At 31.0% G+C, this 22180-nt stretch overlaps 1 protein-coding gene across 1 annotated transcript; it reads left to right on the forward strand.

The window, feature by feature from the left end:
- The first annotated feature begins 861 nt into the window (after positions 1-861).
- On the forward strand, positions 862-19871 carry LOC111711194 (uncharacterized). The gene is made up of 12 exons (XM_023485480.1): positions 862-906; positions 3295-3396; positions 4444-4532; positions 5620-5668; positions 8119-8175; positions 8693-8768; positions 10759-10840; positions 15434-15490; positions 17102-17191; positions 17867-17914; positions 18285-18342; positions 19521-19871. The coding sequence occupies exons 1-12, from the start codon at positions 868-870 to the stop codon at positions 19566-19568; spliced, it is 795 nt and encodes a 264-aa protein (XP_023341248.1). The 5' UTR covers positions 862-867; the 3' UTR covers positions 19569-19871.
- The last annotated feature ends 2309 nt before the right edge of the window (positions 19872-22180 follow it).

Raw genomic sequence — 22180 nt, forward strand, 5'->3', positions numbered from 1 at the left:
ATTTTATTTATAGAGTGACATGTCCGATTCACAATAGTTCCCTTAAAGATTTGACTGATCAATGCTTAAAGTAAATATTATCTTATTTTTGAAAATTGAATATTATTAATAATTTTAGTTTCTTTACAAAGTGACTTGCGCATTTCTGCTTTTGATACAATGAAAGAAACTGCCGGATTTAAAAATTTTCTAAATTATTGATCAGATAAAGGTTTTAAGGGTGCCATTGTGAACTGGTTGTGCCTCTTTTTAAATAAAGGATCACTTGAAAGTACAAAGACAGGTCCGAAAGCTCTAAATTAACAATTTAATACTTGTGTATTTAATACTATGTGTTATTTTTAGGAATCAGAGAAAATTAAGAAGGAGTTTTAGCAAAGAGAATCAAATGGAAGCTTGATCTTTTGGAGCAAAGAGAGACATTTTAAGGCTGATATAAGAAAGGCCATGCATAAAACATTTTTAATATCATTTACGAATTTTGGCCTAAAGCTCTTTATGCCAGAACATCTTAAAGGGAGTGACTGGCTATGCAAGGTAGTTGAACTAAGTATGCAGTGTTGTGGAAAACTTCTTTCGGATTCATTTGAGACATATTAAACTTTTTAAAGATCTGTAAATCCTGAGTTTGAGCGCAAATTCGACGTTCAAAACTCCTACTTTGGGGGTGGATACGCTTTCTAAAAAACGAACGAATTCAGAATTTTACTGAACGACTAAAAAACTGAAACGTGTCGTAAACGAACATTGAAAAAAGTCTAACGCGGCAATCTGAAGTGTTATCCTTAGTGGGCTGGGTAAGAATCTTCATATGATCATTCAAATTTCAGTATTAATTATAATGAATTTATGTCTTTTTAGGCCTTCATGGATAATGGATATGATGATCTAGAGACCTGTAAAAAGGTAAACAGTAAAATTAAACAATTGTTCAAGTCATATATTTACAGTTTTAAATATTGTTCAATTGGAAGACATAGAATGAGAAAGTAAAATAAATGATCAAGACAGAAAAAAAGTCGAATTCGACGATTTAAAGTGAAATTTATCCTGCAAGTCTTTTTTAAATCCAAGACGGATAAGTTCGGCCCCATTTGATAGCTGGAGTCAATAACAACAATAGTTAGTCAAATTACCCTTTAAGTATAAAACTCTAACCAGTTCATACGTTCGGGTTTTCGTTGATGTTTATCCATGCGACAAAAAATATAACAGAAAAAGGCTAAAATGTAAGATCAGTAGAATTATGATTGAAAGATACTGCTTGCTTGGACAAACCCCCTAACTGCTTTATCCGCGTGACATACAGGGTGTCACAATAAACATGGTAATTTAGTCTACGACTTTTAATCATGACGTCTCTTTCCCACACGGTATTATTTCGTTAACACAATTCTAGAAGTATCCCAGTTAAAACATTTATTACGGAAAACTACAATTGTCTCGGGATTTCCAAAATGTACTCGAACTGAAAATGTAGTATTGTGGAGAAATTTATTTTTGATTCATTTGAGACATATAAAACGTTTTAATGATGTATAATTACTGAGTTTGAGCGCAAAATCAAGGTTCAAAATCATCCATTAGGGTGGTTAACTTTTGAGAATAGATTTTTTTAAACTATCAAATACAACGGCAAACAATGTAAATTCTATTGTAAACTTATTAGTTTAACAGTGCAATGATGAATCCCTACATTTCATTAGTTAAGAAATAAAATGTTTCGTTGAAAATAATAATGTAAAGTGTTCAATTATACAATTCCTGTAAATCTTCTCAATAAAGATTTAAAGTGTACTTAAATTGCAAACCTCTATATAGAAAAGTATAAAAGGAATCTAGGAACTAGAATTACAGGATATCCGGCCTTGATATTATACTACTAGGACATTATGAGAAAATATTAGGTTTAAACAGGCAGTTTGCAAAATAAACCAAACACCTTTAGCTGTATGTTCACCATTAAACCTCCCATGAACAAACGAAACTATATTGCAATGAAGTTTTAAAAACTCAACCCTGTTTAGGGATACGTCTGGTTTGCCCAAAATAGTCGGGGGAGGGGGGTCCCAGGGACCCTCCCTCTATTGCCTTATTGTGATACAAACATTTTATACACTTTTGGAAAGCCCTTGGGCGAAATCAAATATGCAAAAATATTAAATATTTGTGCAAAACTTTGAAAAAATGAATTTTTGTATTCAAGGAAAACTGTAAGTTTGAAAATTCTCTCTAAACAGATATAAAAAGTTGAAATCCAATGATCAGAAGTAGGTCTAAATATAGATTTAGTCGGACAAAGGTAAAATAAGGTATTCAGGCAGTATGCCTGAGGACTCAGGCAGTAGCTCCGTTTTGAGCCTAAAGTTAAAGGCATGTCAAAAATTTGAAAAGCCTCAGACCAATGCTTTTTGAGTTAACCCCAAAAATATGTCAGGTGGATCCAGGCCCCCCCCCTTGGTCAGGTGGGTCCAGGCCCCCCCCCCGCCGGAATAGGGTTAAAAGGGACTGCAGTCGGCATTACGACGGTATTCTTAAAATCTTTGTTCAATTATAATGAATGAGATATCTATAATATGTTTGCTCAAAATTGATTACTTTCAATTATGGTTGCTCTGTAAAAGTGCAAGCAAATTCATCCTCCATGATATAGGAAATTGTTAAGCTACTATTGTTTAAAATAGAAATAGAAATATATCTTTCTAATAAATGAAAAAAATTACATTCATATCAAAAAAGTTGTAAATTATAAAATGTTAAAATTTTTGACTTAAAAATAAAACTTGAGAAAAATTACTGAAGTGCATACAGAGCAAAAATATTAAAGTTTAAAGCTCCCATGAGAGCTATAAATATGGTCCGTAATGATACATTGATAAACAAATAATAAAAGTTTTAGAAAATATGAAAACTATGGAATGAAGAGTAAACGTTTTATTTAGTAAAACTTTTTAAGTTGTATTAGTTTTAATTTTGGTTTTTAAACGGTTATCGTTATCGTTGATTTCAGTAGAAATGGAAGTAGAAATGCGAAAGTTTTCGAACAGAACCCACAATTGAAAATAACCAGTTTTTTAATGAAAAGAACTGATATATTCTTCATACTTGATCAGATAAAGCTTTTAAAGATACCGTTGTGAATCGAATATTTCCATCTTTGCATGATGGGTCACTTGAAATTTTCCATTACAGTTCCTTTACGAAAATACAACAGCGGGAGAATAAATTTACATTCTCTATTTAGAAAATTTTTTAAAATTAAAGTTAAAAAAATAAATTTTAAAAATATTTTAGATTCGTGGAGCAGATTTAAGAGTTTTAGGATTTCAAGATCCAGCAGAACGATTTAGAATACAAGCAGCAGTTAAGGATCTCCAAGAAACAGGGGCAACTAAGGTAAATAAAAAACAGCTCGGAAGCTCCAAGAAACAGGAGCAACAAAGGTAAATATAAAACAGCTCGGGAGCTCCTAGAAACAGTAGCAACAAAGGTAAATATAAAGCAGCTTGGGAGCTCCAAGAAACAGGAGCAACAAAGGTAAATACAAAATAGCTCGAGAGCTCCAAGAAACAGGAGCAACAAAGGTAAATATAAAACAGCTCGGGAGTTCCTAGAAACAGGAGTGCAACAAAGGTAAATATAAAACAGCTCGGGAGTTCCTAGAAACAGGAGTGCAACAAAGGTAAATATAAAACAGCTTGGGAGCTTCAAGAAACAGGAGCTACACAGTTAAATAAAAAGCAGCTTAGAAGCTTCAAGAAACAGGAGCTTCACAGATAAATATGAAGCAACTCGAGAGCTGAAAGAAAAATGAGCAGCACAGGTAATCATAAAGCAGCTTAGGACCTCCAAGAAACACCAACTGAATTGACACATCACTAACTGGGAATATATAGAAGTTAGATTGAGTGACAGGTAGGTAGACATTTATACGGTTAGAGAATGATGACTTTATTTTAATCTAAAATATTCCTTTCATCTTATTCAGAGTTTCCATTTAATTCCCACATTTTCACATAGTCAATATAGTTGAGTAGAGGGAGGGAGAGCAACCACAATATAGTTGAGTAGAGGGAGGGAGAGCAACCACAATATAGTTGAGTAGAGGGAGGGAGAGCAACCACAATATAGTTGAGTAGAGGGAGGGAAAGCAACCACAATATAGATGAGTAGAGGGAGGGATCGCAACCACAATATAGTTGAGTAGAGGGAGGGAGAGCAACCACAATATAGTTGAGTAGAGGGAGTGAGAGCAACCACAATATAGTTGAGTAGAGGGAGGGAGAGCAACCACAATATAGTTGAGTAGAGGGAGGGAAAGCAACCACAATCGAGTTGAAAAAAGGGACCTGGGAATTCCGGGTATTTCTACATCTAATTCATTAAATTAAATTGATAAATTTAAAATTAAAAAAAAACTGAAATAAAATGAGACTGTTTTAGGTTTATATAATGGCTGCTGCGTGCCCAATTTCCCTGGCAACTCCAAGACGGATCCCTTTATCCCTACTTACTAAGATGATCAGAATAAGGTGAATAGATAGATAGATTTTTAAAAGGAGTATTGGGAAAAATGGTATTTTTTATTACGCTTTTATCTAAAAATCTGTTTTGGATACAGTTTTAAAACACAATTTTAAGATTGGGAATTTCTAAGTAATTCGATCTTAGCCATGATCTTATTATCAAAATCTCTAAAAAATTGTCTTTATTTGAATAATAATATTTTTGCCATATTAAAAAAATCGCAAATCATGATTATTTGAAAAGAAGTTGTGCATGACAGAATTTACACTAATAAATCTAAAAACACATTAGTAAAGAATTAATGTCGATCATATGTTACCCTTGATTAAAAAAATATTAATGAAAAAGATACTTTTTCACCATTAATAGTTTTTATATTAATAGTTTTTATATTAATAGTTTTTATATAAAGTGTAAAGGGATCGTTTTTGATCTGTTTCTAATTCCTGTGTTTTTCATCAAAAATATTTTGTGATATTTAAAACTGTTTACTCTACATGACTGTCTAAAAAATTGTCGAATCATTTGTTATGGGACTATATGCATTTTTCTCATTTAGTTTATTGTTTGCAAAGTTAACTATAATATCAAAAGAATTAAGTCTATGCCACAAAATCCGACTTTCTTATCCCTATATCGTTGCAACCCAATGTCCTAGACTTTAGATGTTTCAAACAATGAGTTCTGATTGATAAAATAGTTTCAAAAATCAAAGCTTTACGCTAACACGTTGTAAAGATATAAGGGTTATAGAAAATTTGAGTTTGCGGCAAAACATTAACTTGTAGAGAATACAAATTTAATCCATGTTACACAAAACATCTTTTTGTGGAGACATATGAAATTCATATAAGGCCTTAAATGTTTTAAAGATTATAAGATTGATTAATTGATAGATAGATAATGTTTAATCCATGTTACACAAAACATCTTTTTGTGGAGACATATGAAATTCATATAAGGCCTTAAATATTTAAAGATTGATCAAATTATAAGATTGATTAATTGATAGATATTAGACAGTAAACATGCAGGAGAATGTTGTGTTATCTTTTCATTTATTCTAAACTGTGTCAATATATTCTATTTAAGAATGAGAAATGAAGGATTTAACTTATCAGAATTTACTCCAAGAAAAGAGGTAAGCTTAATATATACGTCTTATTTATTTTTACCCTTTTTATACTTCTTAGTATTGGAAATTATTAATTTGAATTTATATTTTATTTTGGTCACAATCCGAGAGTTATGTCAAAGGTCAGAGGTTAGAACTTTAAGGTGAATTTTCGTTAATCTTGAACACTTGATCTTGATATCCAATGCAGGCATTTAATTTTGAGAATAAATGCTTGATTCCTTAACTAAAGTTATCACTGCAGGGATTGACCACTACTGGATCTCGAAAGAAACTAAGTTTAATCAATCCCGATCCCGAGATAGATTAATTAGTCCCGATCCCGAGATAGATTAATCAGTCCCAATCCCAAGATAGATTAATCAGTCTCGATCCCGAGATAGATTAATCAGTCCCAATCCCGAGATAGATTAATCAGTCCCGATCCCAAGATAGATTAATCAATCCCCATCCCGAGATGGATTAATTAGTCCTGATCCCAAGATAGATTAATTAGTCCCAATCCCAAGATAAATTAATTAGTCCCAATCCCAAGATAAATTAATTAGTCCCGATCCCGAGATAGATTAATTAGTCCCAATCCCGAGATAGATTAATCAGTCCCAATCCCGAGATAGATTAATCAGTCCCGATCCCAAGATAGATTAATCAATCCCGATCCCGAGATGGATTAATTAGTCCCGATCCCGAGATAGATTAATTAGTCCCAATCCCAAGATAGATTAATCAGTCCCAATCCCGAGATAGATTAATCAGTCCCGATCCCAAGATAGATTAATCAATCCCGATCCCAATATAGATTAATCAGTCCCGATCCCAAGATAGATTAATCAGTCCCGACCCCCCGAGATAGATTAATCAGTCCCGATCCCGAGATAGATTAATCAGTATCCCGAGATAGATTAATCAGTCCCGATCCCCCGAGATAGATTAATCAGTCCCGATCCCGAGATAGATTAATCAGTCCCAATCCCAAGATAGATTAATCAATCCCGATCCCCCAAGATATATTAATTAGTCCCGATCCCGAGATAGATTAATCAGTCCGATCCCGAGATAGATTAATCAGTCCCGATCCTGAGATAGATTAATGAGTCCCTTTCCCGAGATAGATTAATCAGTCCGCTCCCGAGATAGATTAATCAGTCCCGATCCCGAGATAGATTAATCAGTCCCGATCCCGAGATAGATTAATCAGTCCCGATCCCGAGATAGATTAATCAGTCCCGATCCCGAGATAGATTCACAACATAAAAGTTTCAACTTCAAGATTGCCAAAGAAGCTGATTATTTGCCTCGCATTCAAATTTTGTAATTCTTATATCTCATATCTTATAATTTTTATCTTATTTCTTATATTTTATATTTTATATCTTAGCAACCTGATGTTGTAAACCTTTGATATTTGATAATTCTACTAGATCAGATGCATGTTCCATTTGAAATATTAAAGATTAACACACTCAAGTCGCAACGATATAGGAAATATATGAAAATGAAAGAGAGTGACAAGTACAAATCAGTTCGTTTCTACGAATTAAGTTTTATTTTATTCCTCCTCGATGTAGTTTAAATCTACTATAAGTACTAAACAATGCGCCTCTTCTTTTAACTAAAACTATTTCTTTTCCCTCAAACTTTCCCAACTTTTCATCAAACAATTTCAGAAAATTGTTTTCAATATATACTTAATTAAAACTGAAGAAGTGAAATGTTGTAGAACAGTAAAACTAGTTTTTTTATTGAAAAAAGCAAATGTAAATTATAAATCTGAAAATTAAACCAGAAAAAAAAGAACTGGGAAAAAAAAATGTAAAAGGTCATCAAATGCATGGCACATTACTGGTGAGACTTTGTGACCTCGTAGAAATTCTAATTTTGATTTAAAGCATAAGTATAATAAGAACAAAACATTTATTTATTAACATGTTAGAAATTCAGAATATTTTTATTCTTCTCCACGGGCAGCCGTAGTACATTTGAATTTCCGAGCCGGGTCAACCTTTCCGTTCCCAGTTTGTACTTTACCTAGCTCTATGGACAGGGCTAGCCGGTGCAACAAGGTTAACGCGGTCAGACTTTATGCTTCATATAGGTTAAATTTACTTTTACTGAAGGGGCAGAGGTGCGTGTCTCAATAACTCTTCAACAAGAGGAGTTTACTTTAGTTCAAAGCAAAAGTTTACTTTTCTTTCCACCTTAATGTGTTAAATTGTGATATTGAACATTATATATAAAATAATCTTAAGAGTACAATCCATCTCTATATTGTATCTTCAAATTGTCAATATATTGGGCCGGAGGGTTAGTAAAAAAGATTTTTTTCTTTCTTTTTCTTAGTCTTTATTGATTACGTTCAAGCTTAAAATTGAAAAAAAATACTTCTTGGAGCAATGAGGTGTCGATAAGAAAACTCCTTTTTATCGATTGTTTTAACTAACTATAGAATATTCCAGAACTTGTTGCCGCTGGGTTTGGTTCATCTTGCCTTTCGTTACAGCTGTATAATGAAGGTAACAAAACAAAACAATTAATCAGAAATTTTCAAAAATCCGCAATTCGTCAAAATTGTGCTTAAATTCAGGAGAAAAAAATAACACGAAAAATTATTAAACTTTAGAAAGGACTTGAAAATTTTAAGATTGTCTGTAATCATCTTAAAGTTAGTTACCCGCATTATCAATCTTTTGGTATCATTAAAAAAAGGTCAGTTATATTTTTTTTTAAATTTCTTATGATAGCTGCTCATCATACATTCAAATACAGAGGAATAAAATAACGACGTTTTAGCAATATTTTTATAAAGCAAATAATTCAAAATAATTCATTGAGTTAAATGGGTCTGAGTACACTGCACAATTACTGTGCCTTAGGTTCATTGAACTATTGAAACTTGAGTACAAAAAGTTTTCTGGTTCACGCTTTACCATTTTATCAATTCAAGTAGAGTTTTAAAACCTTAAAAACATCAAACTTTAATATTAAAAATAATAAAAATGCTGCAAAAAAAGAATAATTTAATATTTATAGGTCCCTATGGTTGATGTTGAGGAGGTGATAATGAATGAATGGATTAGAGTTCAACATGAACTAGAACATTCCATAGGTAAATATTTTACTGCCTTTTATCCCTAAATTACCCAACAGAGGGATGTTAAATTACTTAACGCCTCTTGGGACAATCAAGTAAAATAAGCTATATTCGCTTTGCTAAGTTTTCGTAAATATTCTCGCTTATTTTCATCGATGAATCGTGTACAACTATATTTTTTTTTAGAGAATTTTTACTTAACGGGGCTTGATTTGGAAAAATTGGTATTGGGAAGTTGGGAACCCTTGTTAAAATAAAACCCCTCAATTTTCCTTGCTAAGAAGTTGTAAAGTTTTTGTCATTAACTCTGATTTTAAAATCCATTTATCTTTGCAATTCGATGTCGTAGAACTTTAATATTTCAAAAAATGAATACTGTTTGACCAAATAATCTATGTTTGAAACACTAAAGGTTTAAATGATCAAGTTACAAAGATATAGGAATGAAAAAACTGGAATTGTTGCAAAAAACTGAATTTCTTTTTAAATGGATAAAATTCTTTTTTTTTTAATAAAACTGAGCAATTTTGATCTTTAACAATGTCACACAAATAGATTAGATTTATAAACTTACAGCGAAAGAATACAAATTTAAAAAAAAAATAAAAAGAATAAAAAATTTAAAAGGATAAAAAGTAAAAAAATATAAATTAAACATTACTCAAAGTTTGTATAGGCATACTTAAGTTATTTAGAAGCAAATTGTTTTCAAATTCACAAAGAATAATCGTAATTGTCTCGTTATAATGATAGATATTCACATTTGGTTGCTCTTTTAAGGAGGGGGGGAGGGGGTCATGTAATTTGAAATGAGAAAGAATGAAAATTATTTTTGTGGGGGCATTTTCTCCATTTCCCCTCCACCCCGTCCAGCTAATCCGACGTACCTCAATTTCAACCAATCCCACAAGATCCCCTGAGAAATCAGTGAAAATGTAGAGTACTAGTTGAAACTTTATTTTGCTCAAATTGGTTAGGACATCAGCTCAGTTCAGTTAAGGCATACAGTGGGACTCATAAAACTGGAGATTTGAAAGACGACTTATATTCTTAAGGGTCTAAGTTTGGTAAAGTGTAAGAAAAACAATTTAACATGTGCTCTGAGCTGAAAACTTCTGAATGGTGGATATCGAGATTAATGCTTGATCTACTCTTTTTCTTAATCTCCAGAATAAATAATGCTTGTTTTCCTCCTGTTCTTAATCTCCAGATTAAATAGCAGATCGGGGGTTAATGATATCCAATTCTAAACTTTCCAGCTCTGCTTACTTTATGGCTTATGCCAAATTTTTAAACCCTGACAGAAAATAAAGGCAAATACCGAACCAAAAAAATACCCCAAAAACGGTGAAAAAACTAACAAGTTAAAACAATCGTTTTCGGTTCTTTATTTTTTTTGTCTAGGGTTTAGGGTTTAGGGTTTAGGGTTTAGGGTTTAGGGTACACATTTTGTAAGTTTATTGAAAGTTTAAGACAGATTTATTGGCTATTGATGCAAAATAAAAGCAGTCTATACTGGTTTTCCAACCCATACTTTTCTTCTCAAACCATTTAAACTTTTCCGAGACAAGTTTTATCCATAGTTTTATCCACCCATTCGTCTATACTAAACTAACTAAGCTTCAATTCTAAACAGATTTTGAATTGGCGGATTCTTCATCTTCTGATTATACGTTATTTAGATTTTTGCTTACAAACTTTGAAAATTTTAATCATTTTTTAATATTTAAATTCCAAAATATTTCTTTATAGACATAATTACTTTTTTATTTTTAAGTTAACAAAACTTCATAGTTTTCCTCTTTGTATATTCAAGTTTCATTCTGAGATTACACCAATTATGGAGATTAAAGCTTTAATTAAATACATTATTATTGCTAACGCTTCATTTCTTGTAAAAAATATATTTTTTTGGGAAAATGTTCTTGCATAAAAAAATGTTAGTATCAGCAAATTAAAGAAATTTAAATTTATAAAATTGATTGTGTCTACTTTTATATTTCAGAGAGAGACTGCGTTTATACATCACCTAAAGACGATTCCTGTACACCGTACTCTATCAGTACACTGTCCGTACAGTACTCTAGGTACATTATATGCTGTAAAGTGCAGTTTATCAGTGTACTGTACACCGTACTCTATTATTACACTGTCCGTGCAGTACTTTATGTACACTATATCCCTTACAGTGTACTTTATCAGAACCTGTCCATGAAAATACTCTCTGTATATTTCTTGGTGAACACATGACTGAACCCTGATTAGATCAGGCGCTAATGGACTCGATATACAAGTGTGGCTTGTGTTGCCTGAAAGTGCAATTATTATCTAATAAAAGGGTAGTTGGCATAAACAACTGATTTATAGTATTGTAATACCAAGCGCCAACCCATCAAATATAGATTACATTCACACACTGCACTGTAGGGTATAGTCATTTAACAATCAACATTCTACATAATTAATAAAACTATGGAGGAAAGTGTTAAAGGGACTGTAAGCGTAATTTCAAATGATCTTATATGCAAAGATGGCAATGTCTGATTTATAATAATGGTACCCTTGAAACCCTAATCTAATAGAAAATGCATGACATACCTTTGTTTTTTTTCGGACTCGAGCAGTGTTTTATTCTGATTATTTCTACATTGCTTCTTGTAAACAAGAAGTTTGCTAAAAACCCATAGAAAAAAGTGTTTGGTATTGTAAGCTCATTTTATACAGTGAACTCCATAAAACTGAAAAATGAAAAGGCAACTATTTGACTCAGTTAAATTTAAGATTTCTATAATTCAATAAATATACAAGAAAAGCAACTGTGCAGCGTGCACAGACCCATTTCACATAAAATTTGATTTTTATTCTACTGGTAAAACTTTATCATATCATCAAATACACATTAGATGATAAGATTGCTTAAATCATTATAGTTTTGTTAGAAGTAAATATTAACATTTAGAGGATAGCGTTGATACAAGGATTTATCTCTAATTGGATAATGAGATAGATAGAAAGATAGATAATACCGGCATGCATTTTGTATTGGTTCAGAATAGACAACAAACACATGACTGAACCCTGATTGGATCAGGCTCTAATGAACTCGGCATACAAGTGTGACATGTGGTCTTTCTATTCCTCTTTTTATTTGAATTTTACTCCATCTTTATATAACTGAGGGTTTAATACAAATTTTATAACATGTTGGAAAAGTCTTATCATTGGTTTTTATGAGGATTAAAAATTGTGAGAGTGTTAGAGAAATAGTTTTGCAAAAAAATGTGATAGTCATAGTTACTCCATACTTTCAAATAATGTCAAATGATGGTTGCCACTTTTTGTAAAATTTCTCTTTTTACTTTAATATATTTTGCTGACTTTTAATGTGTAAAGATCTAAGGAGAAAAATAAGTCTATATTAAAGTAGCTTGGGAACCCAGCGCTGCCAAGGTTACTAAAAGTTAATCCCGCCGTTTACCCGCACTTGAACAATTCGATATTTAAGTCGACCCACTCAACTTAGAATTTTAAAACCAAGCTAAGAATATTTCCGTGGTTCTCCCGAGTTCCCCAATAAAATAAATCGGTCAAGGGGCTCCTGAGTTATGATCGGAAAAAAGACAGAGATTACATAGATAAACAACATTGACACCACAAGTCCGAAAATTTTGACCTGTGTTTACAATCTTTAATTGTTATTTGTTAGATAAAATCAGTTCCTGAAATTCTTAATAGTAAAATGCGCAAACCAAAGTTTTTTTCCCCGCCTTGGGTCTACACACATTGACTTGTTCCATATTAGTATTCTTTAGTGTAATGTAATTAAGATAGTTTGCGAAGTGTACAGTGTATAAACCCCAAACATATATCTTCTAAAACTACCACAGCACAACTTAGACACTTCTAGAGTTCTATAAACATAACTATAGTCCACACTGTGAACTAAACAGCAGGTCAAATGAATGCAAAATTACTGTTAAGATTTTGTGACCTCGTAACTCCTATAGTTTTCATTTTACTAATTACGCCATTTTCATTGTGACAAAGAGCTTCTTTTTTCTATTCCAATTTTTCTTTTTTTTTAATCCAAAATTTTTGAATTTAAAAATTCACATTTAATCGTAGTATAGAACAGACTTAACTTGACTTAATCGTAGTATAGAACAGACCTAACTTGACTTAATGACGACTATTCTTTAGGGTTTGTAAACATTTCACGTCAAACTAAAGTAAATTCCACGTAAGATTGAAATGCGCATTTTCAATCATAACTCGTTTTTTTTGAAGAATTATTCAATAGAATTCCTAAAATGTTACCTAATTTAATGAATTTGAGCCGCGTCTAAATTCCGCCAAAAACAGGTTTCAATTGAACGCCGGCTTAAATCTTGAAACATTCTTTAATTTCGGCCTCAGATAAACTTTCCTTTCTCGTGAATATTGCGTAGAATGAAAATCGTATACATTTGACCTACTCCTTCTGTCTAGTTCAGTGTGATTTCGGGACATCCTTACGCTGCCTAGTTCAGTGTGATTTCGGGACATCCTAACGCTGTCTAGTTCAGTGTGATTTCGGGACATCCTGACACTGTCTAGTTGAGTGAGATTTCGGGACATCCTGGCGCTGTCTAGTTCAGTGTGATTTTGGGACATCCTGACGCTGTCTAGTTCAGTGTGATTTCGGAACATCCTGACGCTGTTTAGTTCAGTGTGATTTCGGGACATCCTGACGTAAAAGAAAATCTAAAATAAATGATTATTTCACTAAATGATTTTGAAAACTATAATATTCCCTTGGCGGCAAAGTTTCAACAGTTTGGTGGAAATCTGGGATAATTTGGTTCAGATATAAATCTTCCTTTTCTGCTCTCGGAGTTCCCTACTTTATACAGGGATATCAGAGGGGGATATTTATCCTTGGTTCATTTCTTTTCGTTCCTTTAAAACCTGTCATGCTTTTAAACACAGTTTGTTTTTATAACGAGCTCTTAAAATTAGGAAAGGCGCTATTGACGATTCGTAAAATATCGCAAGCTAAAAAGACTAAACGGAACGTTCAGTTCTAGTTAAGATTAAACGGATACCTGAAAGTTGGTCCATTTCATCGATTTTACAAACCGAAGAGAAAAGTTTAAAGGTGCCTTATCCTGATGCGCTAATAAACGTTATATACTAATATACGTTATATACGTAATGTACGTAATTTACATAATATACGTTATATACTTAATATACGTAATATACGTTATATACTTAATATACGTAATATAGGTTATGTACATAATATACATAATATACGTTATATACTAAATATACGTAATATATGTAATATACGTTATATACTTAATATACGTAATAAACGTAATATACGCAATATACATAATGTGCGTAATATACGTAATATACTTTATAGGGTTTTAGTTTTTCATTTTGAAGGTGAAAACTTCAAGTGGTACGCGTGGTGTCAGTAATACCGCGTAAATTGAGTTGAGTTCCTTATGTCAGGATCGAAGAGAGTGGGACATGGAATTTAATGAGAATGATATTAGTTTTGTTGTGAATCTATAAGTTTATATATAAGTCGAAAATTGCTTCCGTCATGATTTGGAGATTTAGAGCAATCAGTGCAGTTACTTAAAATGGGACTGTCAGTGTAATTTTAGATGACCCTTCATGCAAAGATGACAATGCCCGATTCACGACTGTCCCCTTAGAAGCTTTGTCTGATCAAATATGAATAAGATATCCATGTTTTTATATCTTCCAACTGTTTCAAAGATGGAATGATTACAACATTTGCGGATGAGAAGAGTATTTATTTTTTTGCGAATTTATTTTATTTTTGATGAGTTGGTTAGAATTGTACTTTATTTAAGTTCCTTGTCTAAGTTTCTAAAGATTAGATAAGTTTCTACCAGAACAATATACTTGAGGAGAGATAGAACACATTGTTTTTAAACTTGAACACTATTGTATTTAACTAAACCTTCATGTTGAAATAAGAAACCCCAGTCTGATAATATTCTACACCATATATGTAATGAATAACATACGCCATGTCGTACCATACCAAGCTCTGTGGATTCGGCTAAAATCTCTCTTAAAATNTTTTTTTCTTGTGTTTTTTAAAAATTTATACTTTTTACACCTGTAAAATTAACGATATGAGTCAATACATTCTTTTTCTGTGTCATTCAGAGAAATTAAAAAAACTAACGAAAAAAATCCATTGCTCGCATTTCATGGAGCAGTGTGACAGTTAATGAATGATTTCTTAATCGTTTTTTTACTGAACAAACAAATTTATCGAACATTAGAAAAATGTATTACTTTTTTACGAATAAATGATTTTTGGGAACAAGCTTTTGAAAAATTGATTGCTTTTTTTACGGAACAAAAAATTTTACTGAATTACAAACGATCTCAATGAACAACTGTTTTAATTGAAAGGTCGTTCAGTTAGAACACAAACAAAATAGATGGAAAATAAACGATAATTCTAAAACGAATGAATTAATTTTTTTCTTTAAACTAACGACATGGTTCATTAACAAACGATGAACAAACAAGTTGAAAAGAAAATGAATGTGTCCATCTCTAGAAGTATTGCCTGGTTATTACATGTATTAAAATAGTGTTTGTTGTGTCTAGAATTACCAATTTATAAATGTTTTGTTCAGGCTTCCATCATCATTCTCAGTTCCTCAAAGTCTAGTTCTACCCCCCACATTATCCAGGTATATTATCTAGTTCTACCCCTGCATTGTCCAGGTATATTGTCTAGTTCTACCCCCGCATTGTCCAGGTATATTATCTAGTTCTACCCCCCATATTTTCCAGGTAAATTGTCTATTTCTACCCACCGCATTATCCTGGTATATTGTCTAGTTTTACCCCCCCAATTTTGTCCAGGAAAGTTCGCAATATCTTGTAAAAGCTAAACATTTAAAAATAAATTTCCTGGTGTTTCAAGATCTAAATATTTAGAAATAAATATCCTAGTGCTTTAAGATAAAATATTTAGAACTGGTGTTTCAATATCTAAATATTTGAAATAAATATCTCTGTGTTTCAAGATCTAAATATTTAGAAATAAATATCCTGGAGATTTTAGATTTAAATATTTAAAAAATAAATACCCAGGGGTTTTAAGATCTAAATATTTAGAAATAAATACCTTGGAGTTTTAAGATTTTTAAATATTTTAAAATAAATATCCCAGAGTTTCAAGATCTAATTATTTTGAAATAAATATCCCGGAGTTTCAAGTTTTAAATATTTAGAAATAAATATCCTAGTGTTTCAAGATCTAAATTCTTAGAAATGAATATCCAGGTATTTTAAGATCTAAATATTTAGAAATAAATACCCTGGAGTTTCAAGTTTTAAATATTTAGAAATAAATATCCTGAAGTTTCAAGATCTAAATATTTAGAAATAAATCCCGGAGTTTTAAGAACAAATATTTAGAAATAAATACCGTGGAGTTTCAAGTTTTATAATATTTAGAAATAAATATCCTGGAGTTTCAAGATCTAAATATTTAGAAATAAATAACCAGGAGTTTAAAGATCTAAATTTTTAGAAATGAATATCCAGGTGTTTTAAGATCTAAATATTTAGAAATAAATCCTGGAGTTTTAAGATCTAAATATTTAGAAATGAATACCCCGAAGTTTCAAGATCTAAATATTTAGAAATAAATACCCCCAAAGTTTCAAGATCTAAATATTTAGTAAAATACACCGGAATTTCAAGATCTAATTATTTAGAAATAAATACCCTGGAGTTTCAAGATCTAAATATTCAGAAATAAATACCCTGGAGTTTCAAGATCTAAATATTTAGAAATAAATACCCTAGAGTTTCAAGATCTAAATATTTAGAAATAAAGATCTTGGTGTTTCAAGACCAAAATATTAAGAAATAAATATCCAGGTGCTTTAAGATCTAAATATTTAGAAATAAATATCCTGGAGTTTCATGATCTAAGTTTTTAGAAATTAATAGCCTGGAGCTTTTAGATTTAAATATTTAAAAACAAATACCCAGGGGTTTTAAGATATAGATATTTAGAAATAAATACCTTGGGGTTTTAAGATCGATCTAAATATTTTGAAATAAATACCCTGAAGTTTCAAGTTTTAAATATTTAGAAATAAGTATCCCAGTGTTCCAAGATCTAAGTTTTTAGAAAAAAAATTCCCAGAGTTTCAAAATCTAAATATTTAGAAATATATATATCCCGGTGTTTCAAGATCTAAATACTTAGAAATAAATACACCAGAGTTTGAAGATCTAAATATTTATAAATAAATACCCCAGAGTTTCCAGATCTAAATATTTAGAAATAAATACCCCGGAGTTTCAAGATCTAAATCATCTGATTGCTCGCTCAGTTCTTCTTCATCAGACAGCAGGAGCCCATCAATGGAGAGGTGAATATCAATTAAAGGGACTGTAGATGCAATTTTGAGTGATTCTCTATTCATTCGATTCACAACAATACCCTAAAAGTTTCGTCTGATGAACAAGGTACACAGATGGATTATTTTCAATTGTTGTTTTTATGTAAAGCGACTTGTGGATTTCAGTATTAGAAATAGTGTAGAGGAAATTGTTAGAATTCAAATAGTTTAAATCATCAATTTAAAGGTTTAATGGGTACTGTTGTAAATCGAGCATTTTCTCTTTAAATATGTTATTTCAGTCCCTTCATAACAAATATTATTGAATTAGTTGTGATTCTTCATGATCACACCAATATTTTTGATAAAATTGAACACTTTTGTCTTTTCTTTTTTACTCCCCGAACCCATTTATGTTTTATCAGCATGCCAATTTTATTAACACCAATTTATTCATAGGAAGGGTAAAGGAATTGAGTTTTTGTCACAGAATCTTATTTTCTTATTCTCATATCTTTGCATTTCAATGTCAGAGACCTTAGATATTTCAAACTATGAATTATTTTAGATCAGAAAATAATAGTGTGAAATATCAAAGATTAACACCATCAGATTGCAAAGATATAGCGATTTGAAAATCAAAATTTGTGGCTAAGACTCAGTTCCTTTTGCTAATTTTGAATATAATAAATTGTTTGTTTAAAGAAGCAAGGAGAATCTATTGGATGTAACAAGTCTGTTTTCAAATCTAAGGTAGAATACTTTCTTTATTATAACTAGATAATTGCAACAAACTATATTTTTCTAATCCTTATATCTTTGTACCCTGATGTCATAAATAGTTTCTATTTGCAAACTATAAATTCGCCTATGTTCAAATAATAAAAGTTTAAATATATCAACGGTTTTCAGCTGTAGATTGTGAAAATATAGGGAATATTGAGGTTCTTTAAATCTCATAAAAAAAATTCTATAATTGACAACACACTTAAATTAAAAACTTGATTCAAACAATTCAGGCTGGAAAATGTTCTACATGCTTTATTATACACTTTTACAATTTTCCCTCTAGGAGGATTATTTTTCAAGAAGTTTTTTATTTTTTTTAACTAACTTTTCCCAGGTTTAAGAGTAGAACAAGACAAAGAATATCTCCGGTCAAACCTAATCCTAAACCAAGGGTAAGAAGAAGCTTTTTTTAAGGTTTTTGTTATTTCACAAAAGTCGTATATTTTATTTCTTTTTCAAGGATTAAAATATTTCTAATTTTATGGCTTCTGCACCTTTCAGAACATTAATTAATTTCATTTTATTTTATCAGTTTAGAAATTATAGACCGAAAAATTGTTTGATTTTCCTTTTTCGGGATATAAAAATAATTATTCATCCAAATTAAAATTCAATTTTAATTAAAAACTTTTGTAAAATTCTATTTTCAGCAATGTTCTCCTCAAGAAAGAAAAGGAATTTATTTTACTTTATTCTAAATTGAAAAACAAAGTTTTGACTCAAGTAACAAGACTTGTTTTCTTCTTTTATTTTAGCACCGTTTACTTCAAGTTTTCTAACCTTGAATCCAATCCTATTTTAGCACCGTTTACTTCAAGTTTTCTAACCCTGAATCCAATCCTATTTTAGCACCGTTTACTTCAAGTTTTCTAACCTTGAATCCAATCCTATTTTAGCACCGTTTACTTCAAGTTTTCTAACCCTGAATCCAATCCTATTTTAGCACCGTTNCCGTTTTAATTGTGCATAGTATACCCGGCCCTTGTAATATAAATGGAGTACATATAAGAAAGTCTAATTCTCGATATTTGTATTCAGAAATATGTCTGTATTAATATACATATATATTGGTCTCGAAAATATAAAGGAACAACGGAAAAATATGTTTATTTCGTTTTATTATTTTCCTGCAGGGTGTATATATGTGCATTTTAGCTCACCCTGTGCTCAATTTGCATATTTTCCATACAAGCTTTAATAACATGAGTACTGCAGAAAAATATTTATTCAAATCATGGAATATATGAATAGTTTAACATTTCAAGTCTATTTAAAGAATTAAAAGCTTTACAAAATTCGACAAATGTACATTGTAATTAATGATTCAAGGTTTTTTATAATGAAAGGGGGATGGTACGAAAAGATCAGTGGTTTTCATAATATTTGTGAAAACTTCAATTAAATGCAAACCTTATATTCGATAAAATGATTTATTGGAGAAAATCTTGAACCAAAATGAAGTTATAATAATCTTTTTTGTTGTTTGGGTCTCACAAAGATATAGATATATATTTTTTATATAATGATAAATAAGGAAAAATACTTGTTTCATGTTTTATTTACTTTGTAGATGCTTGAGCAAGGAAAAGTTAGCTACGGCTTCGATTCTCCTTTTTAACCAACAACGCCCAGGATATCACGCCAACAACAAAAACACCACCAACAACGATATCAATACTACAAAAACACCATCAACAACATCAACAACAACAACACCACCAATAACAATAACAAAATCAAGAAAAATAACAATAACTTAATCAAGAAACCCAAGAATAAATTAATGTTTAAATGGTTCTTGACAAAATTTTTAAAATGTATAACAGTCAGATCAGATCAGATCAGATCTGGGGAACAATCATCGCGTTGACGTTTTTAAACGAAATAAAAATCCCAAATAAAAGAAACCTTAAAATGTAATGTTATGCCATGACCACATTGGATCGACGGAGGCCTTAAATTGAGGTATAGGTCTCCGATGAATTATTATTAGTTTCTGATGAAATTAGGTCTCCGATCGTACCAAGGCTGTAATAAAAGGAAAGTTATTTCAGAGGTGTACGCATCTTTTGTACTCCAGTGTACTGTCGCAGGGTGGTAATGTAAACACAATACGTATGTCGAAGCCTGACAGGGGATCCATCTTTCACATAAAAAAATCGATGAAATATTCTGGTCATAGGAAACTATTATGTGAATTATCAAAATTATCAATTTAATGCTCTTAACCTCCTCAGATACTAAACGCATACTCTTGCATCTATTCTTGTTTACAAATTCCGCCCAAAGAGAAATTGTTTCAATTTGTACACAGAGTATACGCGACTGCAATTAACTTTCCTTGCATTATAACCTTGTATGATCGTATGATGATGATGATCGTATGATGATTTCTTCACAAACTCTGAAAGATTAAAAATTATTGCTGTCAATATTTTCTGTTTTAAGGATTTATGATATATACGGGATGTTTGAAGTAATTTGAAGTACTTTGTTTGTAAAGTAGCAAAAAATATTATTTTCATTTCCTCATAGTTACTCAGATATTAGCTTAAAAAAGTACCTTCGCAAATCGGACATGTCTCTGAATATATTGAGGCTCACTTAGAATTACGTCAATTATTCTTAACTGAGGAGGAAAATAATATTTTGAGCAGAAGTATTCTTGAATTAGATAAAAAATTAAGATTTTATTTTATATTTTGAAATAAATTTGAAAACTAAAGTTTGAAAGTATTTAAATAAAGAAGTTAATTACCTTGTTTTTACATTGCTTAATACAGAAGAACTTTAATATTAAATATATTTCAAGTTGAAAATATTTTCCCCACCTTTTTATTTTTATCAGATGGGCATTTTCAACACTCAAAATGTGTCATGCTATAAATAGAGTGTTCGCGAAAAATGTAAGGGGGTATAAGCTTACAGCGAAAAATAATCGCTTTTGACCGCTGCTAATCTTACTTCTATCTGTAGCATACAAATTCAGAAAGTTTGCATTATACGACTCGAATTGTAAAAAAAATCAACTAAATCTCAGACAAATCATTCAGATATTACAACCTATAGTCATCGATTATTTTTCGATGCATTCCTATATAGTTGATATTTCATAATATTTTTTATTCGTTTTGTATCCAATGCACTTAAAACGCCGAAAAAGTTGGCCGCTAAATGTCTTTGCTCTTAATGCTTTGAATGATTATACATGGCAGAGACACCTAGCAGGAAAAAGTCGTTTTAATGGTGTGCATAGTATACCCCCTTTAAGATCCGAAAGGAATTGAGCTCTTACCACAAACTCAAATATTTTATTCTCTATATCTTACCAACACGATTTCAAACTTAAATTATTTGATTAAACAGAGCTTTTAACTATAAAATTGTGGATATTGAGATCAATGCTTGATCTCCTCAACTTATCAATCTCAAAATTAATTTATCCTTTAAATTGTTTCCTGCAAAGTGTATAAATTTCAACCAATAATACAGCTAGTTTTTATTTTTTTTAAACGATCGTTTCGTTATGAAAACGACAATGAAAAATCAAAAACGAAACGATCGTTTTTTAAAAAAAGTTCGTTTTTTAAAAATGGTTGTTTTAAAACGCTATTTTTTACGAAAAGCTCGTTTTTAAAAACGATCATTTTTCAAAAGGATCAATTTTATAAAATTCGTCGTTTCGTTAATAATCTTTAATGACAACCCTTCCTTAACGACAACTCTTCGTTAACGATCGTTAACGAAGAGAGGAAACCGACCTGAAGGGCATCTGTACTTATCTTTTCGAGTAGTTTTTAAGAAAATATCAAGAAGTTTCAACTCCCCCACAACTGTTAAACTTCATATAAGATGACGTTCAATAAAGTTGCATGTAATTTTTTTTCCAAAACGACCGTTTTTACAAAGTTCGTCGTTTCGTTAACGATCGTTAACGACAACCTTTTGTTAACGATCGATAACGACGACCCTTCGATAAGGATCGTTAACGACGGCCCTTTGTTACCAATCGCTAACGACTACCCATCGTTAACGATCGTTAACATAATTTCCAATACAATTTTTTTTCAAAAACGATAGTTTTTTTTAAAAACAATCGTATAAAAAATGGTTGCAAATCGTTTTAATAAAGACGATCATTTTCATAAACGATCGTTAATCGTTCTCGCAAAGTTCAAAACGAGTGGGTCGTTTTAAAAAACGATAGTTTTTTTCCGAAAACGAAATGAT

Source organism: Eurytemora carolleeae, unplaced genomic scaffold (genome assembly GCF_000591075.1).
Source record: "Eurytemora carolleeae unplaced genomic scaffold, Eaff_2.0 scaffold393, whole genome shotgun sequence".
In the NCBI taxonomy this organism is placed as follows: domain Eukaryota; kingdom Metazoa; phylum Arthropoda; class Copepoda; order Calanoida; family Temoridae; genus Eurytemora; species Eurytemora carolleeae.

What these genes read in the sequence shown, in the direction of transcription:
- LOC111711194 (XM_023485480.1), top strand. Translation starts at nt 868, where the DNA reads ATGGATAATGGATATGATGATCTAGAGACCTGTAAAAAG. An exon ending in AATTTACTCCAAGAAAAGAG is followed by an intron (nt 5,669 to 8,118) that starts GTAAGCTTAATA and finishes AGAATATTCCAG; the next exon opens with AACTTGTTGCCGCTGGGTTT. An exon ending in GTTACAGCTGTATAATGAAG is followed by an intron (nt 8,176 to 8,692) that starts GTAACAAAACAA and finishes TAATATTTATAG; the next exon opens with GTCCCTATGGTTGATGTTGA.